This window comes from Oncorhynchus mykiss, chromosome 25 (genome assembly GCF_013265735.2).
Source record: "Oncorhynchus mykiss isolate Arlee chromosome 25, USDA_OmykA_1.1, whole genome shotgun sequence".
NCBI lineage: Eukaryota > Metazoa > Chordata > Actinopteri > Salmoniformes > Salmonidae > Oncorhynchus > Oncorhynchus mykiss.
The window spans coordinates 10,973,348-11,000,071 of NC_048589.1; the positions used below are offsets into that span (position 1 = coordinate 10,973,348).

Here is a 26,724-nt window from a genome sequence, read left to right on the forward strand (position 1 = left end):
TGTGTGTGTGTGTGTGTGTGTGTGTGTGTGTGCACGTGCATTCACGTTTGTGTGTGTGTTTGATGTTGGAATAGAATAAACTGTGCTCCACTGGTCCCTAATAGAGATCAAATACCCTCACAGGCCAGTCTCTTTTTATGAATCATTCATTCCATTTGATTCTGTCCTGTAAATCCAATCAATACATATAACATCACAGGCTGGTAATAAACCCTGTCTGTCTAGCTGTCTGTCTGTCCCAACCCACCTCAGCCCCCTAAACCACCGATTTAAATCAGATGAGATTCAATAAGGACTGAGGGCATGTAGATGAAGGTAGAGTAATGGATGGCCGGGTTATGAACAGAGGAGGAGGGAGAGAGGAGAGAGGAGAGAGGGGAACATTGTAGATAATTGAATCCCACGCTCTCTTGCTCTTGCATTACCTCATCCTCCTCGAGTCCTCTGATTGGATTACTGGCCCTGGGCCGTACGGCCATCCCTTTAATGGCAGCCATCTTTATTATGTCTGTAATCAATGTAACAATCCTGTCACTGTGGGATCTCTTTCTCTCTCTCATCTATTTCTGCCTCTAACTCCCTCTCTCCCTCTCCCCTCCCACTCTCTCTGAAGATGCTTGTTGGCCTGTCAGCATTGCCAGTTCTGTACTCTGTTGTTCAGGCCAATTATAAGCAAGAATCACTCTAAGCTATGATGATGGTAGATGCCTTACCAGTATCCCACTGACAGACTACTACCCCACCTGGCTACATCCCTCTCCACTGTCAGACAATATTACATGGTGGGGGATGGTCAGACCATTCCCCTGTTGATCTGCTACTTGGCATGTTGTGTCAGATGGAAGGTGTGAATACCAGCTAGTCTTGAGCAGAGGCAAAGTGATCTACAATCCAGCCTGTGCACTGCTATCTTAGTCAGAGTGCCAGTATTCACACACAGAGAGAGAGAGAGAGAGAGAGAGAGAGAGAGAGAGAGAGAGAGAGAGAGAGAGAGAGAGAGAGAGAGAGAGAGAGAGAGAGAGAGAGAGAGAGAGAGAGAGAGAGAGAGAGAGAGAGAGAGAGAGAGAGAGGCGCCTGAGAACTGTTGCTGACTGCTCATGGCACAATGAGCTTGTGATTAAGTTTCTGTAGCACCAGAGAGTATGAGTCACAACGTTATGAAATTAAACAACAAACAAAATACATGAATGCACAGACACACACAAAGAGAGAGAGAGAGAGAGAGAGAGGAGTGTGAAAGGAATGAGTCTGACAGCTTGAGCCAAGAGCAGTACAGTAACTCTGAATGGAATGGTTTTTATTGTCCTATGTTGTACAGCCACAAAGCACTGTTCTTTATTGCTTACTAAAAAGTGAATTTAATTTGGAAGATCTAACATCATGGCGGTCTTCTGGTGTCATGTGTGACAGAGACGAGGCGGATTCAGATCCAAAGTTCTGTCAATGAACGGTCTCTAAGCCAACAGACACCATATCAAGCGGTGCGCTGCGACACTGAATTATAGTAGCGGATAAGAAATGATTAGAGATCATCTTTAGAAGGCAGTCCAGCATTGTGATTGGCTGCCCTCGTCCAATCACATTATTAATGATCTCATTGAGTACCTACTGTAAATGAATCCTCTGTGACGTTTAATGTCTCTATGGATGAACAAAACATCAGAGAAGACGGAGTTAAACACTTAGCAGGCAGCAATGACAATGGCGTTTGAGAAAGGATTCTACTCTGATTAAGTCGAGACATAAAAGGCTGATGGAGAACACATACAGTTTAACCTGGCGCGCACACAAAACAAGGCAGAATGAAAGGCACATTGCAAAAATACACACAGATGTATGCACGCACACACAGACGCACAGACACACACACACGCGCGCACGCACACACACACACACACACACACACACACACACACACACACACACACACACACACACACACACACACACACACACACACACACACACACACACACACACACACACACACACACACACACACACACACACACACACACACACACACACACACCATGTGGATGTGTGTGTGCATGTGTGACATATGGCTTTGTTTATCCGTGTGTTTGAACTCTCTTCCGTCAACAGTAGGGGTCGTCCCCCTGCGTCTAGGTTCGTAGGGGCTGGTCTGGACACACAGTGGGGATACACACAAACGGAGTTCATTTAGAAATCAGACCAAAGGGGTGGGCTGTAGACATGGGAGAAAGGAAAGAGGACAGAGTGTGTGTGGTGTTTTGGAAGAGATGATTATGTTAATGATTGTTTTACTCCACTGCTGATGGAGTTTTGTGTGTGTGTGTGTGTGTCCTCCAGGTAAATCCTACACCATGATAGGTGGTGACGAGTCCATGCAGACCCTGGGGATCATCCCCTGTGCCATCTCCTGGCTCTTCAAGCTCATCAACGAGAGGAAGGAGAAGACGGGAGCACGCTTCTCTGTCCGAGTCTCAGCCGTAGAGGTCTGTCACTCCCTCACTCTAAGGCTGCGTTAACAAAGGCAGCCCAATTCTGATCTTTTGCCCAATTATCGTCAAAAGAGCTGATCTGATTGGTCAAAAGACACATTTTTGGAAAACATCAGAATCGGGCTGCCTGTGTAAATGAAGCATAAGAGCCGGTTTCCTAGACGCAGATTAAAGGAGATTCTCCATGAGTATGCATTTTAGTCCAGGAGGAGCCTTAATCAGGGTCTGGGAAACCAACCCTAATTCTGTTGTTTACAGAATTACGGGATCCTAGAATGTGTATTAAATATGTTCTAGGTGTGAGGGAAAGATTGGGTTCTAGATGTGGGGTTCTGATGGTAAGTGTGCTATGCTCTATGTTCTAGGTTTGGGGTAAAGAGGAGAACCTGAAGGACTTGCTGTCTGAAGTGGCGACAGGCAGTTTGCAAGACAGCCAGTCCCCTGGAGTTTACCTCTGCGAGGACCCCATCTGTGGCATGCAGGTAAAATGCTGCTCGTCAGAACGTCAACTACTCATCAAAAGATTGATAACAAAGCCCTGCACACTCTGTGGCCGTCCACTTAACTTGTCTAATTATTCTGATCACCATTAGCATTAGCTTTCACTTTAGCAACAACTAGTCTTCCTGGGGTCCATGCAAAACACCAGACCCAAGGCCTCCCGAATGGTGCAGCATCACTACAGCCTTGGGTTTGATCCCCAGGCTGTAGTGACCGGGAATCCTGTAGCGCGGCGCACAATTGGCCCAGCGTCGTCCGGGTTAGTGGAGGGTTTGGCCGGGGGGGCTTTACTTGGCTCATCGTGCTCTAGTGACTCCTTGTGGCGACCCGGGCGCCTGCAGGCTGACTTTGGTCGTCAAGTTGAACGGTGTTTCCTCTGACACATTAGTGCGGTTGGCTTCCGGGTTAAGTGAGTGGGTGTTAAGAAGCGTGGTTTGGCGGGTCATGTTTCGGAGGACGCATGGCTTGACCTTCGCCTCTCCCGAGCCCGTTGGAGAGTTGCAGCGATAAGACGAGATCATTATAACCAAATTTGGGAGAAAAAGGGGGTAAAATTACATCTAAAATAAACGGTCCCAGAGGCAGAAACATCAGTGTTTCTTAATCCTGGTCCTGGGGACCCAAAGTGGAGCACATTATACGTTTTGCCCTATCACTTCACACCTGACTCCACTAATCAATCCCGTGTGTAGTGCTCGGTCAAAAAAATCATGTTTACCCTTTTGGGTCCCCAGGACCAGGATTGAGAAACACTAACAGAGTAGCTCATGAACCCACAAGACAACAAGGAGGGTAACAGAGGAAGGCCCCTGCCTTCCATCCCAGACACTGAGTGCTCTGTTTCCTCCAGTGTTTTCCTCAACAGTCTGTCTCACTGTGGTGTCTCATAGGAAACCCACAGGATTACGGCTAAGGCCGTGTATGATGATGGCAATATCAGACCTAGATCACTGTAGTAATATATAATTATATATATATATATCTCTGTGTGTCTACCCTCAGGCACTAGGATCTGTTATCTTAGCTGGCTGTTTTTAACCTAACACTCTTTAAGGTTACACACATGTGCGCAGATACAGAGACACACACACACACACATACTGTACACACACGCGAGCGCAGATACAGATACACACACACACACACACACACACACACACACACACACACACACACACACACACACACACACACACAGACACACAGAGTGTACATCTACATCTATAGAGAACACAAAAACCGCAAACCTCTAAGAATCATTTAGTTATTTTCTCTTCTGGGGTCATTTAGTTTGACATCTTAGTGTGTGTGTGTGTATGTGTGTGTTGATAGGATTAGTGTGTGAGACAAGGGTATCAGTGTAATCCCTAGCTAATCTCATGTTTTAATGATACCCCACAGCATTTTAGTTATAATGCTACTCTGCCTGTCTTCACAGACACACTGCATGACACACACACACACACAAGGAAGCATACACACAAACACACAGAAAGACAAATGACTGTCCTGTGGTTTGTAGAATTAGTATATTTTTTTCTATCTCACCTACTCTGTAATCTCCCCCCAGCTCCAGAACCAGAGTGAGCTGCGAGCCCCCACGCCAGAGAAAGCAGCCTTCTTCCTGGATGCAGCCATAGCAGCTCGATACAGCAGCAGAGATGACGCCGACCCGGAGGAGCATCTCAACTCACACATGCTGTTCACACTGCACATCTACCAGTACCGCATGGAGAAGACTGGCAAGGGAGGGAGTGAGTACTACACACACACACACACACTGTATCTGTCGTGTCTCAGGTTGTCAGTCAGACTGTCTCCACGCTACTTCTACAGGGTGATGTCATGTGTGTGTATTAATAGTGTGTGTGTGATAACGTAGTCAGATATGTGATAACAAGGCTAGGAGAAGGTGTTGTTCCCTATGTGTGATGGAGACGTATAATCTTACCTGCTCTTAAGGAAAGACAGCTTCACACACACACGCGCACACACACACGCACACACAATCTGCAATCGCTCATTTCTCCTTATCATACAACACCTCAGTCTGATTCAGTCATGGCTGTGGCAGTGGCTGTAGCAGAATAGGTGGAATGGTATCAAAACCATCAAACACATGGTTTCTGTTCCAGCCATTATTATGAGCTGTCCTCCCCTCTGCAGCTTCCACTGACACACACACACACACACACTTAGACTGATCCACAAAGACCTATATAGCTATGCATACAGGGACATACACTCTAATCCCAGATTTCCCAAACTCGGTCCTGCATGTTTTGGTTTTTGCTCCAGCACTACACAGTTGATTCAAATAACCAACTCATCATCAAGCTTTGATGATTTGAATCAGCTGTGTAGCGCTAGGGCAAAAACCAAAACGTGCACCCGGGGCGGGACCCAGGACCGAGTTTGGGGAACCCTGCTCTAATCCCCAGATGGAAAGACATGCGCACACACACACAAACACACACTAATACACTGCTCAGAGAAGGTAAATGGGAACCAGATGTGCTGAACGGACCTACAGAGGTATTCGTAATGACTGACTTCCAGAGCATACACAAGGAAGGCAGTGTACACACGCTTCCGACAGGTGATGTGTTGACAAGGAAGGACACGTAGCTGAACACACAGCTGAGCTGGTGAGGGGTCCAGGTGGCAGGCTGTTATATTTGTCCTATTTCACACTAATGTGTGAATTGTAAATGTGTTTTTTTTTTTTACATATCCCAACTCCCCCCGAGACGCCCTCAGAGAGTAGGGTCACGGCCAGGGTCTGCCATGAATAACAGCGACCCTGGAGCAAATAGGGTTACATTGGCAGGTTTTTCACAACGTCGGCTCGGGGATTCAAACTAGCGACCATCCGCCTACTCTCTAACCGCTAGGATACCTGCTGCCCAATGTAGCCGTGTGTGTGCACGCGTCCATGCGTGTGCATGTGTGCGTGTGCGGGCATGCCCGCGTGTGTGTGTGCATGTGTGTGTGCTGAGGCTGACATGCATGACCTCCTCTGAGATGAGCAGATCAAAAATGCTGGGGGATGAAGTGTGTTCTGGAATGCAATGATTAATGTATCCTTCTGTCTCCCCAATTTTTCTCTGTCCTCTCTTTTTCCTTCCTCTCTCTCTCTTTCTGTCCCTTTCTCTCGGTCCCTCCTTTCCCTCCTGTCCCTCCTCTCTCCCTCTCTCCAGTGTCGGGAGGTCGCAGTAGACTCCACCTGATAGACCTGGGCAGCTGTGTGAAGGTGCTGGGAGGAGAGAAGGGCAGGGAGAGCAGTGGTAGTACAGCAGCAGGGCTGTGTCTGTCTCTGTCTGCCCTGGGGAACGTTATCCTGGCTCTGGTCAATGGCAGCAAACATATCCCCTACAAGTACGTGTGCACTGTGTGTGTGTCTGTGTGAGGACCTCTTGGAGATTGGATTCAATTGCTCTGCAGTATTACTCAGATACAACAACAACAAAAAATGACATAATTCTATCTATTTCTTACTCTTGCCCTTCCCTAATCAAATCAAAGTTTATTTGTCAAGTGCGCCAAATACAACAGTGTGTGTGTGTGTGTGTGTGTGTGTGTAGGTAAGTAAGGAAATAAAACAACAGTAAAAAGACATTTGAAAAAAAGAGTAACAAGGCTATATACAGACACCTGTTAGTCAGGCTTATTGAGGTGGTATGTACATGTAGGTATGGTTAAAGTGACTGTGCATATATGATAAACAGAGAGTAGCAGAAGCATAAAAAGAGGGGTTGGCGGGTGGCGGGACACAATGCAGATAGCCCGGTTAGCCAATGTGTGGGAGAACTGGTTGGTCGGGCCAATTTAGGTAGTATGTACATGAATGTATAGTTAAAGTGACTATGCACATAAGATAAACAGAGAGTAGCAGCAGCGTAAAAGAGGGGTTGGGGGGGCCACACAATACAAATGGTCCGGGTAAGCATTTGGTTACCTGTTCAGGAGTCTTATGGCTTGGGGGTAAAAACTGTTGAGAAGCCTTTTTGTCCTAGACTTGGCACCGCTTGCCATGCGGTAGTAGAGAGAACAGTCTATGGCTCAGGTCTTTGACAATTTTCAGGGCCTTCCTCTGACACCGCCTGGTGTAAAGGTCCTGGATGGCAGGCAGCTTTGCCCCAGTGATGTACTGGGCCGTACGCACTACCCTCTGAAGTGCCTTGCGGTCGGAGGCCGAGCAATTGCCGTACCAGGCAGTGATGCAACCAGTGTCTCGATGTTGCAGCTGTAGAACCTTTTGAGGATCTCACGACCCATGCCAAATCTTTTTAGTTTCCTGAGGGGGAATAGGCTTTGTCGTGCCCTCTTCACGACTGTCTTGGTGTGTTTGGACCATTCTAGTTTGTTGTTGATGTGGACACCGAGGAATTTGAAGCTCTCAACCTGCTCCACTACAGCCCCGTCGATGAGAATGGGGACGTGCTCGGTGCTCCTTTTCCTGTAGTCCACAATCATCTCCTTGGTCTTGGTTACGTTGAGGGATAGGTTGTTATTCTGACACCACCCGGCCAGGTCTCTGACCTCCTCCCTATAGGCGGTCTCGTCGTTGTCGGTGATCAGGCCTACCACTGTTGTGTCGTCAGCAAACTTAATGATGGTTTTGGAGTCGTGCCTGGCCATGCAGTCGTGGGTGACCAGGGAGTACAGGAGGGGACTGAGCACGCACCCCTGGGGAGCTCCAATTTTAAGGATCAGCGTGGCAGATGTGTTGCTACCTACCCTCACAACCTGGGGGCGGCCCGTCAGGAAGCCCAGGATCCAGTTGCAGAGGGAGGTGTTTAGAACTAAGGGTCCTTAGCTTAGTGATGAGCTTTGAGGGTACTATGGTGTTGAATGCTGAGCTGTAGTCAATGAATAGCATTCTCACATAGGTGTTCCTTTTGTCCAGGTGGGAAAGGACAGTGTGGAGTGCAATAGAGATAGCATCATCTGTGGATCTGTTTGGGCGGTATGCAAAGTGGAGTGGGTCTAGGCATTCTGGGATAATGGTGTTGATGTGAGACATTACCAGCCTTTCAAAGCACTTCATGGCTACGGACGTGAGTGCCACGGGTCTGTAGTCATTTAGGCAGGTTGCCTTTGTGTTCTTGGGCACAGGGACTATGGTGGTCTTCACATGCCCGGAGCACACATCCTGGTAATCCATCTGGCCCCGCAGCCTTGTGAATGTTGACCTGTTTAAAGGTCTTACTCACGTCGGCTACGGACAGTGTGATCACACAGTCGTCCGGAACAGCTGATGCTCTCATGCATGCCTCAGTGTTGCTTGCCTCAAAGCAAGCATAGAAGTGATTTAGCTTGTCTGGTAGGCTCGTGTCACTGGTCAGCTCGCGGCTGTGCTTCCCTTTGTAGTCTGTAATAGTTTGCAAGCCCTGCCACATCCGACAAGCGTCTGAGCCGGTGTAGTATGATTCAATCTTAGCCCTGTATTGATGCTTTGCCTGTTTGATGGTTCGTCACAGGGCATAGCAGGATTTCTTGTAAGCTTCCGGGTTAGAGTCCCACACCTTGAAAGCGGCAGCTCTACCCTTTAGCTCAGTGCGAATGTTATCTGTAATCCATGGCTTCTGGTTGGGGAATGTACGTACAGTCACTGTGGGGACGACGTCCTCAATGCACTTATTGATAAAGCCAGTGACTGATGTGGTGTCATCGGGAGAATCCCGGGACATGTTCTAGTCTGTGATAAAAAAACAGTCCTGTAGTTTAGCATCTGCTTCATCTGACCATTTTTTTATAGACCGAGTCACTGGTGATTCCTCCTTCAATTTTTGCTTGTAAGCAGGAATCACGAGGATAGTGTTGTGGTTGGATGGAGGGCGAGGGAGAGATTTGTATGCGTCTGTGTGTGGAGTACAGGTGATCTAGAATTTTTTTCCCCTCTGGTTGCACATTTAACATGTTGATAGAGATTTGGTAGAACTGATTTAAGTTTCCCTGCATTAAAGTATCCGTCCACTAGGAGCGCCACCTCTGGGTGAGTGGTTTCCTGTTTGCTTATTTCCTTATACAGCTGACTGAGTGCGGTCTTAGCGCATGCATCAGTCTGTGGTGGTAAATTAACAGCCACGTAAAGTATAGCTGAGACCTCTCTAGGCATGTAGTGTGGCCTGCAATTTATCAAAATATACTGCAATTTATCAAAATAAAATCTAGAGACTTCCTTAGATTTCGTGCACCAGCTGTTGTTTACAAATATGCACAGACCGCCCCCCTTCTCGTCTTACGTGCTGTTCTATCCTGCCGGTGCAGCGTGTATCCCGCTAGCTGAAAATCCATGTCGTCATTTCAGCCACGATTCCGTGAAACATAGGATACTACAGTTTTTGATGTCCCGTTGGTTGGATACCCTAAATGACCCTCCCTAAGTTTGTGTGACTAACTGGGACTGGGGGAGATGGGGCCTGGGTCAGCTTCCACTGGTGACTGGCTCAATATCTATCTCTACATATCCAACTCAATATATCACACCCATGTCATGTTAATAGTAGACTTTAAACCTATGAATAAACCTGCTAATTATTGTAGATATATTAATGAGATAGTACACTTTAACATGCAGATCATTGGACACACAATGATTCATGTAGGCCCGGCCCGGACTTAATTCTGCATAACTACCATGTGTAATAATAATGTATAGAATGACATTTGCTGCCCTTGGTCAGAGTGGCTAAATGCCTGCTGAAGCTTTGGATAGGGTGAAATGGGGAGAGAGAGAGACAGGCACGGAGAGAGAGAAAGAGAGAGGGGAGAGAGAAAGAGAAGGCGTGGCAGAGAGGGAGAGAGAAAGGTGCTGTGGGGGGTTGATTTAAAGCCCAATAACAAATGTTGCTTCATTATTATTACCTGAGACCGCTAGGAATAGTTTTTTTTTGGTTTGTTTTCTTCCTGAAGAGAATGAGTGGGACTGTGAGAGAGGGAATAAGAGAGAGGGGAGAGGAGAGAGAGTTTGAAGGAACGAGAGGCAGAGAAAAGAACAAGGAGGAAAGGAGTGAAACGAAAGCAGGGGGACAGAGGCTTTGAAACAGTCGTGTGCATATTTACATTTTTCCCAAGAACATGCAGGCTCTTCTCCCTCCATCCCTCCTCTCTCTCCCTCTCTGCCTCCTTCCTTCAGTGCAGATAGCTCAGCTCCTCCACTCTCTAATTTAATCACGAGCTCGGCATTTACATTGCAAAGCACCCCACCACTTTATGCCAGAACTGTAAACATTACACACACACCGAGGCGTACAAACACAAATACACACACATGCATGCATGCGTATAAAATGATAGGTTGGGGCCATTTGCAAGGTGTGGAACATTAGTTGCAAATAACTGGATCTCACCGTGCGTGAATATAAAATCCCTTCTGCACAAATCACTGATCCTTCTGCTTCATTTAATTAGACCTAAACACTCGCAGCTTCAACCTTTTTTCCCCCTTTTCTTCTCCATTTTCAGCCGTTTCTCCCATTTCTACCCTGCTTAATGAGATTAATTAAGGGACTTGATAGAGATGTCAGGCGAGGGAGATGCAATTACTAACGTTGATGTGACGAAGACACTGGTAACTACTACTAATGACATGACTCAGAGACAGAGAGCGAGAGAGAGGGAGGAATGGAGGGAGGAAAGAGAAGAGGATAACATTGAGGACAGTTGAGGCAAAGTAAAGCGATAGAAGGATGGGGTAGCGTGTGTGTGTGTGTGTGTGTGTGTGTGTGTGTGTGTGTGTGTGTGTGTGTGTGTGTGTGTGTGTGTGTGTGGGTGGGCTGGCCGGGGGCTGTGTTTTTATAAAAGGAGGACAGCAGCATGAGGTATTGAGCCACAGAGGAGCCTGCACTCCATTCTGCCCTGAGGGTCCCAAACAGCTCACAGGAGTTACCTACCACACACACATGCCCATGCACACACACCACATGCGCACACACACACACAGAAACACAGGCAGACAGTCAATTAACCCTATAACAAACACAGGAGAGGGAGAGCATTAAATAAACACACAATCCTACAGCTACTGTCCCACATGTTCCAGACATAGAGAGATTAACCATCGACGTAGCTAATGCTCATGTCTGGAGATCGTTGCTGATTGGTAGGGAGGTGAACAGTGATTTTAAGGGTTTGATAGATATTATCCTTCAGATTAATGTGTGTTTCTGTGTGCACATAAAGTATGTGTTTGTATATGTGTGTGTGTGCATGCATGAGTCTGTGTGTGCGTGCGCGATGTAATGTGTGTATGTATGTGTTCCAGGGACAGTAAGCTGACCATGCTACTGAGAGAGTCACTGGGCAACATGAACTGTCGGACCACCATGATCGCCCACATCTCCTCGTCGCCTAGCAACTTCTCTGACACGCTCTCCACCCTCCAGATCGCCTCGCGCCTCCTCCGTATGAAGAAGAAGAAGACCAAAGTCAGTATGGTAGGCATTATCAATTTAGACACATTCAGTCATTCAATCATTCATTCAATCAATATAATGGGTCCATGACATAGAGGAATTCTCCTTCTCATGCATTTCACAGTTCTTTCTTCTGGGGCTCAACTTCTAAATGTTCAGATTGATATTTCAGTTTTAAAAAAACAACACTTTCAGTATTGCTGGAACTTGATGACACAGCATTACAATAACAGGCCAGTAAATGAAACCGAGATTCTAATTGGTTTGTTTCAAAATGTGTTGTTTCTGTCATCCATTTTCACATTCCTTCTCTTCTTCAGCAATACACGTCCAGTTCGTCAGGGGGTGAGAGTTCGTGTGAGGAGGGTCGTATGCGTCGCCCCACCCACCTGAGACCATTCCACTCCCGTAGCTCTGCCGACTCCAACCTTCCCCTGCTGCACCTCTCCAGCGACCCAGATGACTACTCCAGTAGTGAGCAGTCCTGCGACACCGTCATCTATGTGGGCCCCAATGGGGGTGCTATCTCGGACCGTGAGCTGACCGACAACGAGGGTCCGCCAGAGGTTGTCCCCATCATTCCTGCTCTGCTGAAGAGCAAAGCCGAGTCTGGCGTCCTGCCGACTACACCAACTCTACAACAACAACAGCAACAGACAGTACTCTCCCAGCCCCAGCCACAGCCTGCCCCTACACAGACACACACCCAGCCCTCTGCCCTGCCTACACAGTCCCTCATCTCCCTAACCCAGCCCCCACTCCCTCTCCTCCCACCCCTGGGCCAACCCCTGCCCCCTGTGCCAGAGGAAGGGGCGGAGTGTCTCAAGTGCAACACCTTCGCCGAGCTGCAGGAGCGGCTGGAGTGTATCGACGGGAGCGAAGAGGTGGCCAAGTTCCCCTTTGAGGAGGTGCCGGTTAGTAGGGGGGCCAAGTCTGACATCCTGGTCCCCCCTGGGTCTGAGACGGAGCCTACGGGAGGGGTGGGAGTGGAGGTAGAGACCTCCAGGAGGATGTCCAATGACGAGCAGCTCCAGGAGATCAGGGAGGTGGTGGAAGAGGCAGAACTGGCCCAGACCATGATAGAGAGTCTGAGCCTGACCGGCAGCTGCAGTGTGATGGGAAGCAGTGGAGCTGGACACACCAACACTAACCCTCTACAGAGGGCCAAGAGCGCCAGCCTCCATGACAGGTCAGATCTGTTTGTTTGTTAAGGTCCCCATTAGCGGTTACAAAGCAACAGCTACTCTGCCTAGGGTCCACATGAAAAATAACGCAAAACATAACTTATTAGGGCCTCCTGGGTGGCGCAGTGGTCTAAGGCACCCCATCGCAGTGCTAGCTGTGCCACCAGAGATTCTGGGTTCGAGCCACCGGGATGTTCATGGGGCGACGCACAATTGGCCCAGCTTCGTCCGGGTTGGGGAGGGCTTGGCTCAACTTATTGTTCCTTTAGCTTGTATAGTTTTATCGACTGCCTTATAATTTGAATGTCTCTCTTGAAGGTATTTTTGTTTTCAATATCTTCTATTTCTTTTTTATTTCTCTTCCTTTCTATTTGATTGACAGTCGTGAGTCTCTGAGCGCAGGCAGTAGCAGTGATGGTAAGCCCCGCCCCCTGGGTTCTCCTCGGCTGGGCATCGCCTCTCTTACCAAGACCTCTGACTACAGACCTCCTTCCTCACCCTCACAGCGCTGCAAGGTACAGTATCTGTTTCTCACACCTCTACGGTCTTTGCTTGTGCTATTTTACAGTTATTGGGTTGACTTTTACCTCATAAAATGCATTTCCATGAAAATGTCCAGTATTGTTGTGAAGCATCTGTGGGTCCTTGAAAAGAACTATAAACATTCAATATATGATTATGATTATAATCAAGGTCTACACCCAGAAGGGTGTGATTCCGGGAACGCCCCCTCTGTCCTGCCAGAGTCTGTCTACTGCAGACAGCCTGGCTGCAGATAGTGGGAGGTCCTCTACAGATTCCCTGCTGCAGCTGGAGTCCCTGTCCAGGACCTCCCCCATGAGAATGAGTCCCCAGGTGCTAAAGCGCACCGACTCCTTGTCTGCCAGCCTGGGGTCGGCTGAGACCCTGTGTGACGATAATGTTCCTCAGATACCTCTGGATGTACGCAGGGACAGTAAGTCTTGCTCTTTATTCTTTTTCTGTGACAAGTGTTTTTTATGTATGATACTGGTTTCGTACAGCAAATTCATTTCACGTTCCTTACACATATCCCTTTCATTGTCTATCCTCTCTGTTTCTCCTTCCCATTTTTCTCTGCCTCCCCCAGCCCCAGTTCCTGCTCTAGCCCCCAGCCCCTCCTCTACCCCAGCCCCAGCAGACCCTCGCTCTCTGGGGGAAGATGAGCTGGTATTCACCCTGGGGTGTGAGGAGGGGCTGGATGTCCGGGGCCTGCTGGAGAGTGGCGGTCGTCCCACTAGCATCATTAGCTTCACCAGCGACTGTTCCGTCACCGCCCTGGCCTCGGGATCCCGCCCTGTCTCCATCATCAGCAGCATCAGCGATGACCTGGAGTGCTATGGAAACAACACTACTGTCATTGCTACGACCACCGGAATGGTCACAATGACAAGCGCCTCAGTTGCCGGGGTGATCGCCATGGCGGAAGTCAGCATGGCGAAGCTTCGCATGGAAGGAGAGGCGATGGCGGCGCTGCCTAGCTGCCGGTCGTCCATCTCATCATGGCTGAGTGAGCTGAGTGCTGGGAGTGACGGGGATCAGTCCCTGCACAGTTTCGGCCAGTCCTATGGACATGGGGAGGCTCTGGCCGAGCTAGACCCCCCACAGGTGCCTCTCTCTGGGGCAGAGGAGCAAGATGAGGTGTCCCTGGGTTCTAGAGGAAGGAAGACTCCTGACAGCGACGTAGTGTTGTGTGGAGATGAGAAAGGAACGGAGAAGGAGAAGAGCACCATGACTAAAGAGAGGCTGAAGAGACTGTCTCCCTCCATGGGTAAGACCAACATCACCGTCTCCAACATCCAGACCCTGGGGGCCTCCAGCAACTTCATCCCCTTCAAGACCAACATCACAGTCCACCCCTGTGTGGCCGTCAAACCCATGGTTATACAGGAGCCCACTATACTGTCCTCCCCTACCAAGACTCACCTGTTGTCCAAGGACCCAGCCAAGCTTGCCCCAGCCCAAGCCCTGGTCCTGGCCTCCATGTCCAGCGATCTCAGCTTCGACGACCCCTGGATGAAGAGAGATGGAGGCGATGTGAGGCCTAAGGAGCTGGTGTGTGAGGTGAAGCCGGAGAAGAGGGTGGTGGAGCCACCAGTCAAGACAGACCCAGCTAAGACCCAGGCCTGGCCCCAGGGTGACAGGGCCAGCAGGGTGGACAGTGGCTACGGAGGGGACCGTTGCAGCTCCAGCAGCGGTGAGACCGTCTCCTCTCCAGACTCCTGTAAGAGGGTGGTGGACGGCTGTGAGATGGTGCTGGTCAGCTCTGGGGAGTGTCTGATGACTCCCGTCTACTCTGCCGACATCCTGCGCACCGCCAGTCTTCCCCGCGGCTGGCACCGGATCAACCGCCACGACGGCCTGGACGAAGACTCACTCCGCTACGGCGCTAATGGAGGAGGGGCAGGGGGGGAGTACCGGGGCCTAGGGATCACCACCTCCACCCCCTGTAGTCCGAGGGCAACACTGGACCGACGGGGGTCATCCGGGAGACAAGGCCTGTTCTCCCGCCAGAAAGGGATCCCACCGCTGCCACCAGTACGCAAGTCCAGTCTGGACCAGAAGAACCGGGCAGGAGGCCCCCTCAGCCCCCTGCACGCACCCATCCATGGCCTCTCCTTCCTGGGGAGCACCCCGGAGGACCTAGATGGACTTGGTGGAGGGAAACAGAAGGGGTCTAATGTGGAGAGCAGTAGGTTGTTCAGTGCTAAACTAGAGCAACTGGCTAACAGAACCAACTCTCTGGGGCGGTCCCATGGAGGTCACAGCTCTCTTGGCCCCCACTACGACTGCCTCTCCCTGGAGAGGGGAGAGAGCCTCAGCTCTCTGGGCTGGAAGGGGGCAACCGGAGGGGGGAGGGGGGACTGCAATATGCCCCATCCCGGACGTAGCATCCGCTGTGGCTCAGTGTCATCCTCCTCCCGTAACGGAAACGGTTCCGGTAACAGCCCCGGCAGTGCTCCCAAGTCGCCCAAGTCGAGCCAGTCAAAGATCTCAGCGGTCAGCAAGCTGCTGATGGCCAGCCCTAAGACCCGCAGCCTTTCGGCCTCCAGCACCAAGACACTTAGCTTCTCCACCAAGTCTCTTCCCCAGTCTGTCAACCGCAGCTCCAGCTTGCCTCCCAACGGCAAGACCCAGCCCCAGGGTCAGACCTCCAGCCAGGCCCTGGGACAAAACAAGGAACCCAGCTCTGGCTCCTGGGCCACCCAGTCTCTGAGTCGCAGCCGAGGGGGAGACCTGGCCGCCAAGCTGCCTCTGAGAGCCGCCAACGGACGCATCTCCGAGCTGCTTCAGGGCAACGGAGGCTCTCGATCCACCAGTCACAACCGAGGAGGAGGCTCCGAAGCTGGTGAGGAGAGGGGTGCCGGAGGAAGTGGAGGTGGAGCAGGTGGTGGAGGGGCACAGGGAGAGGAGAGACCAGTGATGGTCCACACTCTGCCGTCTCCCTACAGTAAGATCACAGCCCCCAAGCGGCCACAGCGCTGCAGCAGCGGCCATGCCAGTGACAACAGTAGTGTTCTGAGTGGGGAGCTGCCCCCGGCCATGGGGAAGACAGCCCTGTTCTACCACAGCGGGGCCAGCAGTGGCTACGAGAGCATGCTGAGGGACAGCGAGGCCACAGGAAGCACCTCCTCTGCCCAGGACTCTCTGAGCGAACATAGCTCAGCCACCAGCAGCAGCCGCCGTAGCCTCAAGAACAACAAGAAGAGGAACAACAACACAGGTCTGCCCCTTATGCTGCATCCCAGTGAGCACAATACATTTTTTCAACATCTTTTCAACCCAAAATACATACTTTCAACGTTATTTTAACGTATTTTGCTCACAGGGTTTCCCTTCCTTTGTGCTTAGTTTTCCTGGTCCATTTATACACTACACAAAACAGTACAGAAATGTATTTAAAGGGTAGCACTATAGATGTTCAATTACCTTTGTTCAACTAACTATAACCGTAGTCACGTAGCTTACATCCCTCATACTCAACCTCCAGTTCATGCTCTGTCCTGAGTAGAATAAAACCTTTGAATATGAAACAAGCCGTCAGGTAAGTAAGGTGACCAGCCAGGCAGTCAACCAGGCAGGCAAGGAGGGAGGCAGGCAACCAGGCAGGCAACCAGGCAGGCAAGGAGGGAGGCAGGCAACCAGGCAGGAAACCAGGCAGGCAAGGAGGGAGGCAGGCAACCAGGCAGTCAACCAGGCAGGCAAGGAGGGAGGCAGGCAACCAGGCAGGCAAGGAGGGAGGCAGGCAAGGAGGGAGGCAGGCAACCAGGCAGGCAGGCAACCAGGCAGGCAACCAGGCAGGCAACTAGTCAGGCAATCAGGCAGGAAACCAGGCAGGCAAGGAGGGAGGCAGGCAACCAGGCAGGCAACCAGGCAGGCAAGGAGGGAGGCAGGCAAGCAAGCAGCCAGCCAGTCAGGGAGGCGTGTGATAGTGAAAGAATTCAAGAGTCATTCTCTTAAAGTCAGCCATGATGAATCTCCACATTAGGCTGTCACCTTCTCCCAGGATGAGCCTATGCTCCTCAGCCCCACTGCCCAGAACCAGCCCAGGCATGGTTAAAAACACTGATGAATGAACCCTCTATTCCAGATAACATGTTTGGTTAATAAACTGCCCCATTTCGATATGAATCGCAGCAGCAGCGAAATGTAGCTCACAAGACTTCCATTTATATATATAAAAAAAAAAAATTGGAAATAAATAAATAAATCAGGTTTCAACCCCTCCTTTCTCCTCACCTCTCATCATATCCCCCTCCCTCCCTCTCCCCTCACCCCCGAGAGGTTGGTAGTGAGAGTGGTCTTGTTGGGCAGACAGATGGCCATTGTCAGGGAGTTCTGTGGGTGGCCTCAAGAAAGCAGTGCACTCTTTAACCCCTGTACCCTCTCCATTCCTCCCTCTCCTCTCCCTTATCCTCCCCCCCTCCCTTCTATGCTGGGACCCCTTTTCATCCCCCTTGCCACCCCCTACCTCTCCAAAGCTACCCTCCATTCCCTTTACTCTCCCTCTCCACTTACACTCCACTTGCCCTCCACCTCTCCCTCTTTCTCTCCCCCCTCCCGTCCAGAGAGGCAGTAAGAGGGAACAGTGATCAGGCTTATCTATGGCTGACTTGGAACCGCAGAACCCGGGCCAACACAGCCCGGCCTGTGGCTGCTCCAGCAGAGAGAGGGAGAGAGAGGAAGTGGGATGGAGGGAGAGAGAGAGAGAGAGGCTTGCTTGGGAAAAAACACTTTTTAATCAGGTTTCCAGTTGAGGGTCTCATGTTTGGTTGCTCTTTACTGTAATATTGGATTTTCCATTGCTTGGTTTCTCTCTCTCTCTCTCTACTGTGTCCTGATGCAGCAGGCAGTAATAAGGTACAAATGGGTGACTCGAAGGTGACTTAGAGCAGATCTGTCTTTGTGACCTTTCTGTTGCGCACGGAGACAAAGAGACAGACGGAACCTTATTAACGTCACCTCTCGCCTCCCCCTCTCCCTTCACCCTGTCCCTGTGTGTGAATCTGATCAAAAAAACGTGTCTGCTGACATAGCTGCCAATTTCTATGCAAATGGAAAGTGTGTGTGTGTGTGTGTGTGTGCGTGTGCGTGTGCGTGTGCGTGAGCGTGTGCGTGTGTGTGTGCGTGCATTCCAGCACGCTGGTCAGATAAGAGGGACTGACCTGCTAGGCTTATCTCTCCACCCACCAAATGCTCTTCTCGCTCTCCACTCTTTTTCTGTTCTCTTCTCCTATCTCTTTCTCTGTTCTCTTCTCCTATCTCGTTCTCTGTTCTCTTCTCCTATCTCGTTCTCTGTTCTCTTCTATCTCTTTCTCTGTTCTCTTCTCCACTCTCTCTGTTCTCTCTCCCCTCTTTCTCTGTCCTCTCTCCCCTCTTTCTCTGTTCTCTCTCTCCCCTCTTTCTCTGTTCTCTCTCTCCCCTCTTTCTCTGTTCTCTCTCTCCCCTCTTTCTCTGTTCTCTCTCCCCTCTTTCTCTGTCCTCTCTCCCCTCTTTCTCTGTCCTCTCTCCCCTCTTTCTCTGTTCTCTCTCTCCCCTCTTTCTCTGTTCTCTCTCTCCCCTCTTTCTCTGTTCTCTGTTCTCCCCTCTTTCTCTGTTCTCTCTCTCCCCTCTCGTTCTCTGTTCTCTCTCTCCCCTCTCGTTCTGTTCTCTCTCTCCCCTCTCGTTCTCTGTTCTCTCTCTCCCCTCTCGTTCTCTGTTCTCTCTCCCCTCTCGTTCTCTGTTCTCTCTCTCCCCTCTCGTTCTCTGTTCTCTTCTCCCCTCTCTTTCTCTGTTCTCTCTCTGTTCTCTCTCCCCTCTTTCTCTGTTCACTCTCTCCTCTTTCTCTGTTCACTCTCTCCTCTCTTTCTCTGTTCTCTCTCTCTCCCCTCTCTTTCTCTGTTCACTCTCCCCCCTCTTTCTCTGTTCACTCTCCCCTCTCTTTCTCTGTTCTCTCTCTCCCCTCTCTTTCTCTGTTCTCTCTCTCCCCTCTCTTTCTCTGTTCACTCTCCCCCCTCTTTCTCTGTTCACTCTCCCCTCTCTTTCTCTGTTCTCTCTCTCCCCTCTCTTTCTCTGTTCTCTCTCTCCCCTCTCTTTCTCTGTTCTCTTCTCCCCTCTTTCTCTGTTCTCTCTCTCCCCTCTTTCTCTGTTCACTCTACCCTCTCTTTCTCTGTTCTCTCTCTCCCCTCTCTGTTCTCTTCTCCCCTATCTGTTCTCTTCTCCCCTCTTTCTCTGTTCTCTCTCTCCCCTCTCTTATCTTCTGTTCGGTTCTGCTGCGTTTTCTCCCTGTCTCTTCTCTCCTCTTTGCTGCTTTCCCCATCTCCCCTCTCAACCGTTCTGTTTTTTCTCTCCTCTCTCCCCCATCCTCCCCCAGGAACTCATGCTAAATACTGGATTGTTGTCGTTGCCAGAAGTCCTACTCACCCCCCCCCCCCCCCCAAAACCTAGGCCCCTCTCTCCAACCCCTACTCCAATGCTAGACCTAACCCCAGCTCCCACCCCAACGCCAGCCCCTGACAGAATGGCAGTGTAGGACTCTTGGCGCTGTCATAAGCTATCTGTCCTGGTTTGGTTATCAGCTATTTGCCCTGATGTTTACTCCTGCTGCCTTTGTCAAACTAAAGCCTACGTCCTTGTCAGCAGAACAGAACAAAACAACACGTCAGTATGCTGTTCTCCTGACCCAGTCACAGGTGTAGAGTTGCACTGGGGCTGCGTTTACACAAGCAGCCCATTTCTGATCTTTTGCCAAATATTGGACTTTTGAACAATCAGTTGAATAATTGGACAAAATTTCAGAATTAGGCTGACTGTGTAAACGCAGCCTACTGTATGTTTCTTATTTGTCCTGTAGGTGATAAGCAAGAGAGATAGATCCTACTGAATTCTACACATTCTAATGAATGTTTCTTAAAGGCAAACTCAACCCACAAAGGCTCTTTTGGTGTTTGTTTCATTAGTCTATTGTTGACACAGTACCAAAATGTTTTGCTTGTCAGCAATCAAGTGGCATACAGTACACTCTGAATGACCTAAAATTATAAATCCAATATTGGTGATTCACAGTCAGGAAACCCAATCTGTACTGTGCTAGTAGTCTAATAGTAGGACTACTATTGAAACAAATAAACTGAGTCGGACATTCACAGGTTTCAGATTTTCCCCAAAAAGTCACACTTTTTTCCAGAAAAACAACAAAATTGAATGTTCTAAGTCCATAACAGTGCTTAGACCACATCAGGAGATCACTTTGAGGTCTGGGCTTTTGGCTCTGTTATAAAAAAAAAGAAGATCTAATACATTTAGATTTTTGAGAGTAAGTACCCTTTAATTCAAGTGTGCAGGCACTTAGCACAATTGTTTGCTTAGCCATGTTTCTGTAGCACATGAGATGGAGTTTGAAAAAGAAATGGCCACTGGATTGACACAAATAATCATGATATCATTCTGACAGGTACTTTGTAGCTAGTTAACATTTAATAGAGAAGGTTTTTGGGAAAGCCTTTCCATCTACCAGAAGACGGTTAAGCCTATTATTAGCATTCCTATATTTTGCCTGTTCCTCAATTTTTTGAAACCTGAATGTTTTACTTCATATTCTGAGGCATGTCTTACCTTGCTTCAAAGTAGGATGGAATTAAGAATATATAGATATTTGGACGAGCAATGTCGGAGCGGCATAGTCTAAGGTACAGTAGAATAGAATAGTGTACGGTATATACTTATGAGATTAGTAATGCAAAATATGTAAACATTATTAAAGTGGCCAGTGATTTCAAGTCTATGTATATAAGGGCAGCAGCCGCTAAGGTGCTACTGATGGATATTTAACAGTCTGATGGCCTTGAGATAGAACCTGTACTGACCTCGCCTTTTAAAAATTTTTTTTTATTTATTTAACCAGGTAGGCTAGTTGAGAACAAGTTCTCATTTACAAGTGCGACCTGGCCAAGATAAAGCATAGCAGTTCGACACATACAACAACACAGAGTTACACATGGAGTAAACAATAACCAAGTCAATAACACAGTAGGAAAAAAAAAGTCTATATACATTGTGTGCAAAAGATATGAGGAGGTAGACGAATAATTACAATTTAGCAGATTAACACTGGAGTGATAAATGATCAGATGGTCATGTGCAGGTAGAGATGCTGGTGTGCAAAAGAGCAGAAAAGTAAATAAATAAAAACAGTATGGGGATGAGGTAGGTAAATTGGGTGGGCTATTTACCAATGGACTATGTACAGCTGCAGCGATCGGTTAGCTGCTCAGATAGCAGATGTTTAAAGTTGGTGAGAGAGATAAGTCTCCAACCAGCGATTTTTGCAATTCGTTCCAGTCACAGGCAGCAGAGAACTGGAAGGAAAGGCGGCCAAATGAGGTGTTGGCTTTAGGGATGATCAGTGAGATGCTGGAGCACGTGCTACGGGTGGGTGTTGCCATCGTGACCAGTGAACTGAGATAAGGCGGAGCTTTACCTAGCATGGACTTGTAGATGACCTGGAGCCAGTGGGTCTGGCGACGAATATGTAGCGAGGACCAGCCGACTAGAGCATACAGGTCGCAGTGGTGGGTGGTATAAGGTGCTTTAGTAACACAATGGATGGCACTGTGATAAACTGCATCCAGTTTGCTGAGTAGAGTAGGAAGCTATTTTGTAGATGACATCGCCGAAGTCGAGGATCGGTAGAATAGTCAGTTTTACTAGGGTAAGTTTGGCGGCGTGAGTGAAGGAGGCTTTGTTGCGGAACAGAAAGCTTACTTCTCGATTTGATTTTAGATTGGAGATGTTTGATATGAGTCTGGAAAGAGAGTTTACAGTCTAGCCAGACACCTATGTACTTATAGATGTCCACATATTCTAGGTCGGAACCATCCAGGGTGGTGATGCTAGTCGGGCTTGCGGGTGCAGGCAGCGAACGGTTGAAAAGCATGCATTTGGTTTTACTAGCGTTTTAGAGGCCACGGAAGGAGTGTTGTATGGCATTGAAGCTCGTTTGGAGGTTAGATAGCACAGTGTCCAAGGAAGGGCCGGAAGTATACAGAATGGTGTCGTCTGCGTAGAGGTGGATCAGGGAATCGCCCGCAGCAAGAGCAACATCACTGATATATGCAGAGAAAAGACGCGGCCCGAGACTTGAACCCTGTGGCACCCCCATGGAGACTGCCAGAGGACCGGACAACATGCCCTCTGATTTGACACACTGAACTCTGTCTGCAAAGTAGTTGGTGAACCAGGCAAGGCAGTCATTAGAAAAACCGAGGCTACTGAATCTGCCGATAAGAATATGGTGATTGACAGAGTCGAAAGCCTTGGCCAGGTCAATGAAGACGGCGCACAGTACTGTCTTTTATCGATGGCGGTTATGATATCGTTTAGTATCTTGAGCGTGGCTGAGGTGCACCCGTGACCGGCTCGGAAACCAGATTGCACAGCGGTGAAGGTACGGTGGGATTCGAGATGGCCTTCTGGATGATAGCGGGGTGAATAGGTAGTGTCTCGGGTGGTTGTTGCCCTTGATGATCTTTTTGACCTTCCTGTGACATCGGGTGCTGTAGGTGTCCTGGAGGGTAGGTAGTTTGCCCCCTGGTGATGCATTGGGCAGACCACACCACCCTCTGGAGAGCCCTTCAGTTGCGGGCGGTGCAGTTGCCGTACCAGGCGGTGACACTCTCAATTGTGCATCTGTAAACGTTTGTGAGGGTTTTAGGTGTCAAGCCAGGTGCTGTTGCGCCTTCTTCACCTCACTGTCAGTGTGGGTGGACCATTTCACTTTGTCAGTGATGTGTACGACGAGGAACTTGAAGCTTTCCTCCTTCACCACTGCTGTCCTGTTGATGTGGATAGGGGGGTGCTCACTCTGCTGTTTCTTGAAGTCCACGATCAGAAGTATAAGTAGGGGTTAAGAAGTGAGTATACACAATGCCCAGTGAAAGTGGGTATACCGTGTATACCTGCGTATAGCCTCCACTACACCACTGGTTACATATCTTGAAAACATGATTTGCTGACTAGCAAAACATTTTGGAACTATGTCAACAATGGTCTAATGAAACTAATACCAAAATATTAGTTTTCCTTTATTGTGATATGTTTTTCAATGTTGAATTGTTCAACATTGTTGCTTTGGCAACACAATAATGTGAATAAAGCATATACATGGAAATTGAAATTGGAACAACAATACCAAAAAGTATTCTTCTCCCGGTGTCCCCATTAACTGTGTGCGTGCATGCGTCTGTGTCTTTTGCTGTGTGTGTGTGTGTGTGTCTTTCTCTGTATGTGTGCGTGTGTCCAGGTACCCAGCGTCGTCGTCTGATTCCCAGCCTGACCCTGGACTCGTCCTCTCTGATCAGGAAGCCCGCCATCAGCTCCAGCGTACGCTGGGTAGACGGCCCGCTAAGCCCCGCCCCCAGGGGAACCACAGAACCCTTCGAGATAAAGGTCTACAAGATAGACGACGTGGAGCGCCTGCAGAGGAGGAGAGAGAAAGGAAACAAGGTGAGAGAGAGGGATGGCGCCGAAGAGTTAAGATGGCGGGATGTCTAACGTTTTACATGCACCCAATTGCAATTGTGCTATTTTGTTAGTTTTTTTGCGTTGTTTGTAACTTTATTTTTTAATCTTATTTTGTACATAATGTTGCTTCTACCGTCTCTTATGACTGAAAATAACTGCTGGACATCAGAACTGGAATGACTCACCACCGACTGGAAGAAGCTTTCTCCTTTAACAAGTCCGGCAAGAAGGATATACTGCTCTCCCGGGAACAGGCCCAAATTCAAGTCATTTGCGTGAAGAAATGACGACGCAGATCGGGCTGCCTTCTGAGAATCCGTAGGCGAGCGAGTAAACTCCCACTGCCTTCCATTCTACTTGCTAACATGGAATCATTGGAAAATGAAATTGATGACCTACGATTACGATTATCCTACCAACGGGACATTAAGAACTGTAATATGTTTCACTGAGTCGTGGCTGAACGATGACACAGATAATATAGAGCTGGCTGGATTTTCCATGCACCGGCAGAACAGAGGTGCTACGTCTGGTAAGACGAGGGGTGGGGGTGTGTGTCTCAATAACAGCTGGTACGCCATGTCTAATATTAAAGAAGTTTCGAGGTATTGCTCGCCTGAGGTAGAGTACCTTATGATAAGCTGTAGACCACACTATTTAGCAAGGGAGTTCTCATCTATATTATTCGTAGCCGTCTATATACCATCACAGACCGATGCTGGCACTAAATAAATGCTCATCCAGAAGTTTAATGCAGGCATACTTAAATCAGTTTTACCATATTTTTACCAGCATGTCACATGTGCAACCAGAGAAAAAAAAACTCTAGACCACCTTTACTCCACACATAGAGATGCATACAAAGCTCTCCCCCACCCTCCATTTGGCAAATCTGACCATAATTCTATCCTCCTGATTAACTAAAGCAGGAAGTACCGGTGACTCGCTCAATACGGAAGTGGTCAGATGACGCAGATGCTATGCTACAGGACTGTTTTGCTAGCAGACTGGAATATGTTCCGGGATTCATCCAATGTCATTGAAGAGTATACCACTTCAGTCATCGGCTTCATCAATAAGTGCATCGACGACGTCGTCCCCACAGTGACCGTACGTACATATCCCAACCAGAAGCCATGGATTACAGGCAACATCTGCATCGAGCTAAATGCTAGAGCTGCCACTTTCAAGGAGTGGGACACTAATCCGTACGCTTATGAGAATCCCGCTATGCCATCAGACGAACCATCAAACAAGCAAAGCATCAATACATGATTTTAATTGAATCTTACTACACCGGCTCTGATGCTCGTCGGATGTGGCAGGGCTTAAAAACTATTACGGACTACAAAGGGAAACCCAGACGCGAGCTGCCCAGTGACGTGAGCCTACCAGACAAGCTAAATGCCTTCATGCTCACTTCGAGGCAAGCAACTCTAAGGCATGCACGAGAGCATCAGCTGTTCTGGATGACTGCATGACAATGCTCTCGGTAATCGATGTGAGCAAGACCTTTAAACAGGTCAACATTCACAAAGCTGCGGGGCGAGATGGATTACCAGGACGTGTATTCAAAGCAAGCACAGACCAACTGGCAAGTGTCTTCACTGACATTTTCAACCTCTCCCTCAATGAGTCTGTAATACCTATATGTTTCAAGCAAACCACCATAGTCCCTGTGCCTAAATGATTACCACCCCGTGGCATTCACATCGGTAGCCATGAAGTGTTTTGAAAGGCTGGTCATGGTTCACATCCTCCCGGATACCCTAGACCCACTCCAATTCGCATACAGCCCCAACAGATGCACAGATGATGCAATCTCAATCGCCACTGCCCTTTCCCACCTGGACAAAAGGAAAACTCAGCGTTCAACACCATAGTGCCCATGAAGCTCGTCACTAAGCTAAGGACCCTGGGACTAAATACCTCCCTCTGCAACTGGATCCTGGACTTTCTGATGAACGACCCCCAGGTGGTAAGGGTAAGGAACAACACGTCTGCCATGCTGATCCTCAACACTGGGGCCCCTCAGGGGTGTGTACTTAGTCCACTCCTGTACTCCCTGTTCACCCACGACTGCGTGTCCAAACACAACTCCAACCTCTCCCTCAATGTGAACAAGACGAAGGAGCTGATCGTGGACTACAGGAAAAGACGGGCCGAACAGGCCTCCATTAACAACAACGGGGCTGTATTGGAGTGGGTTGAGAGATTGGTCCACATCATGGTCCAATCACATCAAGACAGTCGTGAAGAGGGCATGACAAAAACCTTTCCCCCTCAGGAGACTGAAAAGATTTGGCATGGGACCCCAGATCCTCAAAAAGTTCTACAGCTGCACCATCAAGAGCATCCTGACCGGTTGCATCACCGCCTGGTATGGCAACTGCTCGGCATCTGACCGTAAGGCGCTACAGAGGGTAATGCGTATGGCCCAGTACATCACTGGGGTCAAGCTTCCTGCCAACCAGGACCTATATAATAGGTGGTGTCAGAGGAAGGCCCATAAAATTGTCAGAGACTCCAGTCACTCAAGTTATAGACTGGGTGACAAGTCTGGGGCAAGCGGTACCAGAGCGCCAAGTCTAGCACCAAAAGGCTCCTTAACAGCTTCTACCAGCATCCCCAAGCCATAAGACTGCTGAGCAATTCGTCAAATGGCCACCGGACTATTAGATTGACCCCACTCCATTTGTTTTGTACACTGCTGCTACTTGCTGTTTATTATCTATGCATAGTCACTTCACCCCTACCTACATGTACATATTACCTCAACTAGCCTGTACCCCCGCACACTGACTCGGTACCGGTACCCCCAGTATATAGCTTCATTATTGTGTTACTTTTTACATTTATTTATTTTTTTACTACTTTAGTTTGTTTTGGTAAATATGTTGGTTAAGGGATTGTAAGTAAGCATTTCACAGTAAGGTCTACACTTGTTGTATTCGGCACATGTGACAAATAAAGTTTGATTTGGATGGATATGGTAAAGATGGATGGTGAGAGAGAGGTGGAGGAGAGGGAGCGAGAAAGGGAACACACAAAGGGGGAGGGGGAGAGAGAGAGTGAGAGAGAAGGATGATGAGCGAGATGATGATGTTGGTGGAG

General features: G+C 48.9%; 1 protein-coding gene across 4 annotated transcripts in view; it reads left to right on the forward strand.

The window, feature by feature from the left end:
* The window catches only part of LOC110505332 (kinesin-like protein KIF26B), a 167,776-nt gene that overhangs the window by 128,371 nt on the left and 12,681 nt on the right, over window positions 1-26,724 (forward strand). Inside the window, exons 8-17 of one of the 4 annotated variants that reach the window (XM_021584510.2) lie at window positions 2,335-2,480; window positions 2,852-2,968; window positions 4,558-4,741; window positions 6,188-6,365; window positions 11,257-11,428; window positions 11,728-12,596; window positions 12,974-13,106; window positions 13,285-13,546; window positions 13,700-16,357; window positions 23,390-23,592. In XM_021584510.2, coding sequence (XP_021440185.2) covers window positions 2,335-2,480; window positions 2,852-2,968; window positions 4,558-4,741; window positions 6,188-6,365; window positions 11,257-11,428; window positions 11,728-12,596; window positions 12,974-13,106; window positions 13,285-13,546; window positions 13,700-16,357; window positions 23,390-23,592 — 4,922 coding nt within the window. The remainder of the gene's footprint in view (window positions 1-2,334; window positions 2,481-2,851; window positions 2,969-4,557; window positions 4,742-6,187; window positions 6,366-11,256; window positions 11,429-11,727; window positions 12,597-12,973; window positions 13,107-13,284; window positions 13,547-13,699; window positions 16,358-23,389; window positions 23,593-26,724) is intronic. The other 3 variants (XM_021584512.2, XM_036962479.1, XM_036962480.1) reach the window with 3 other exon arrangements.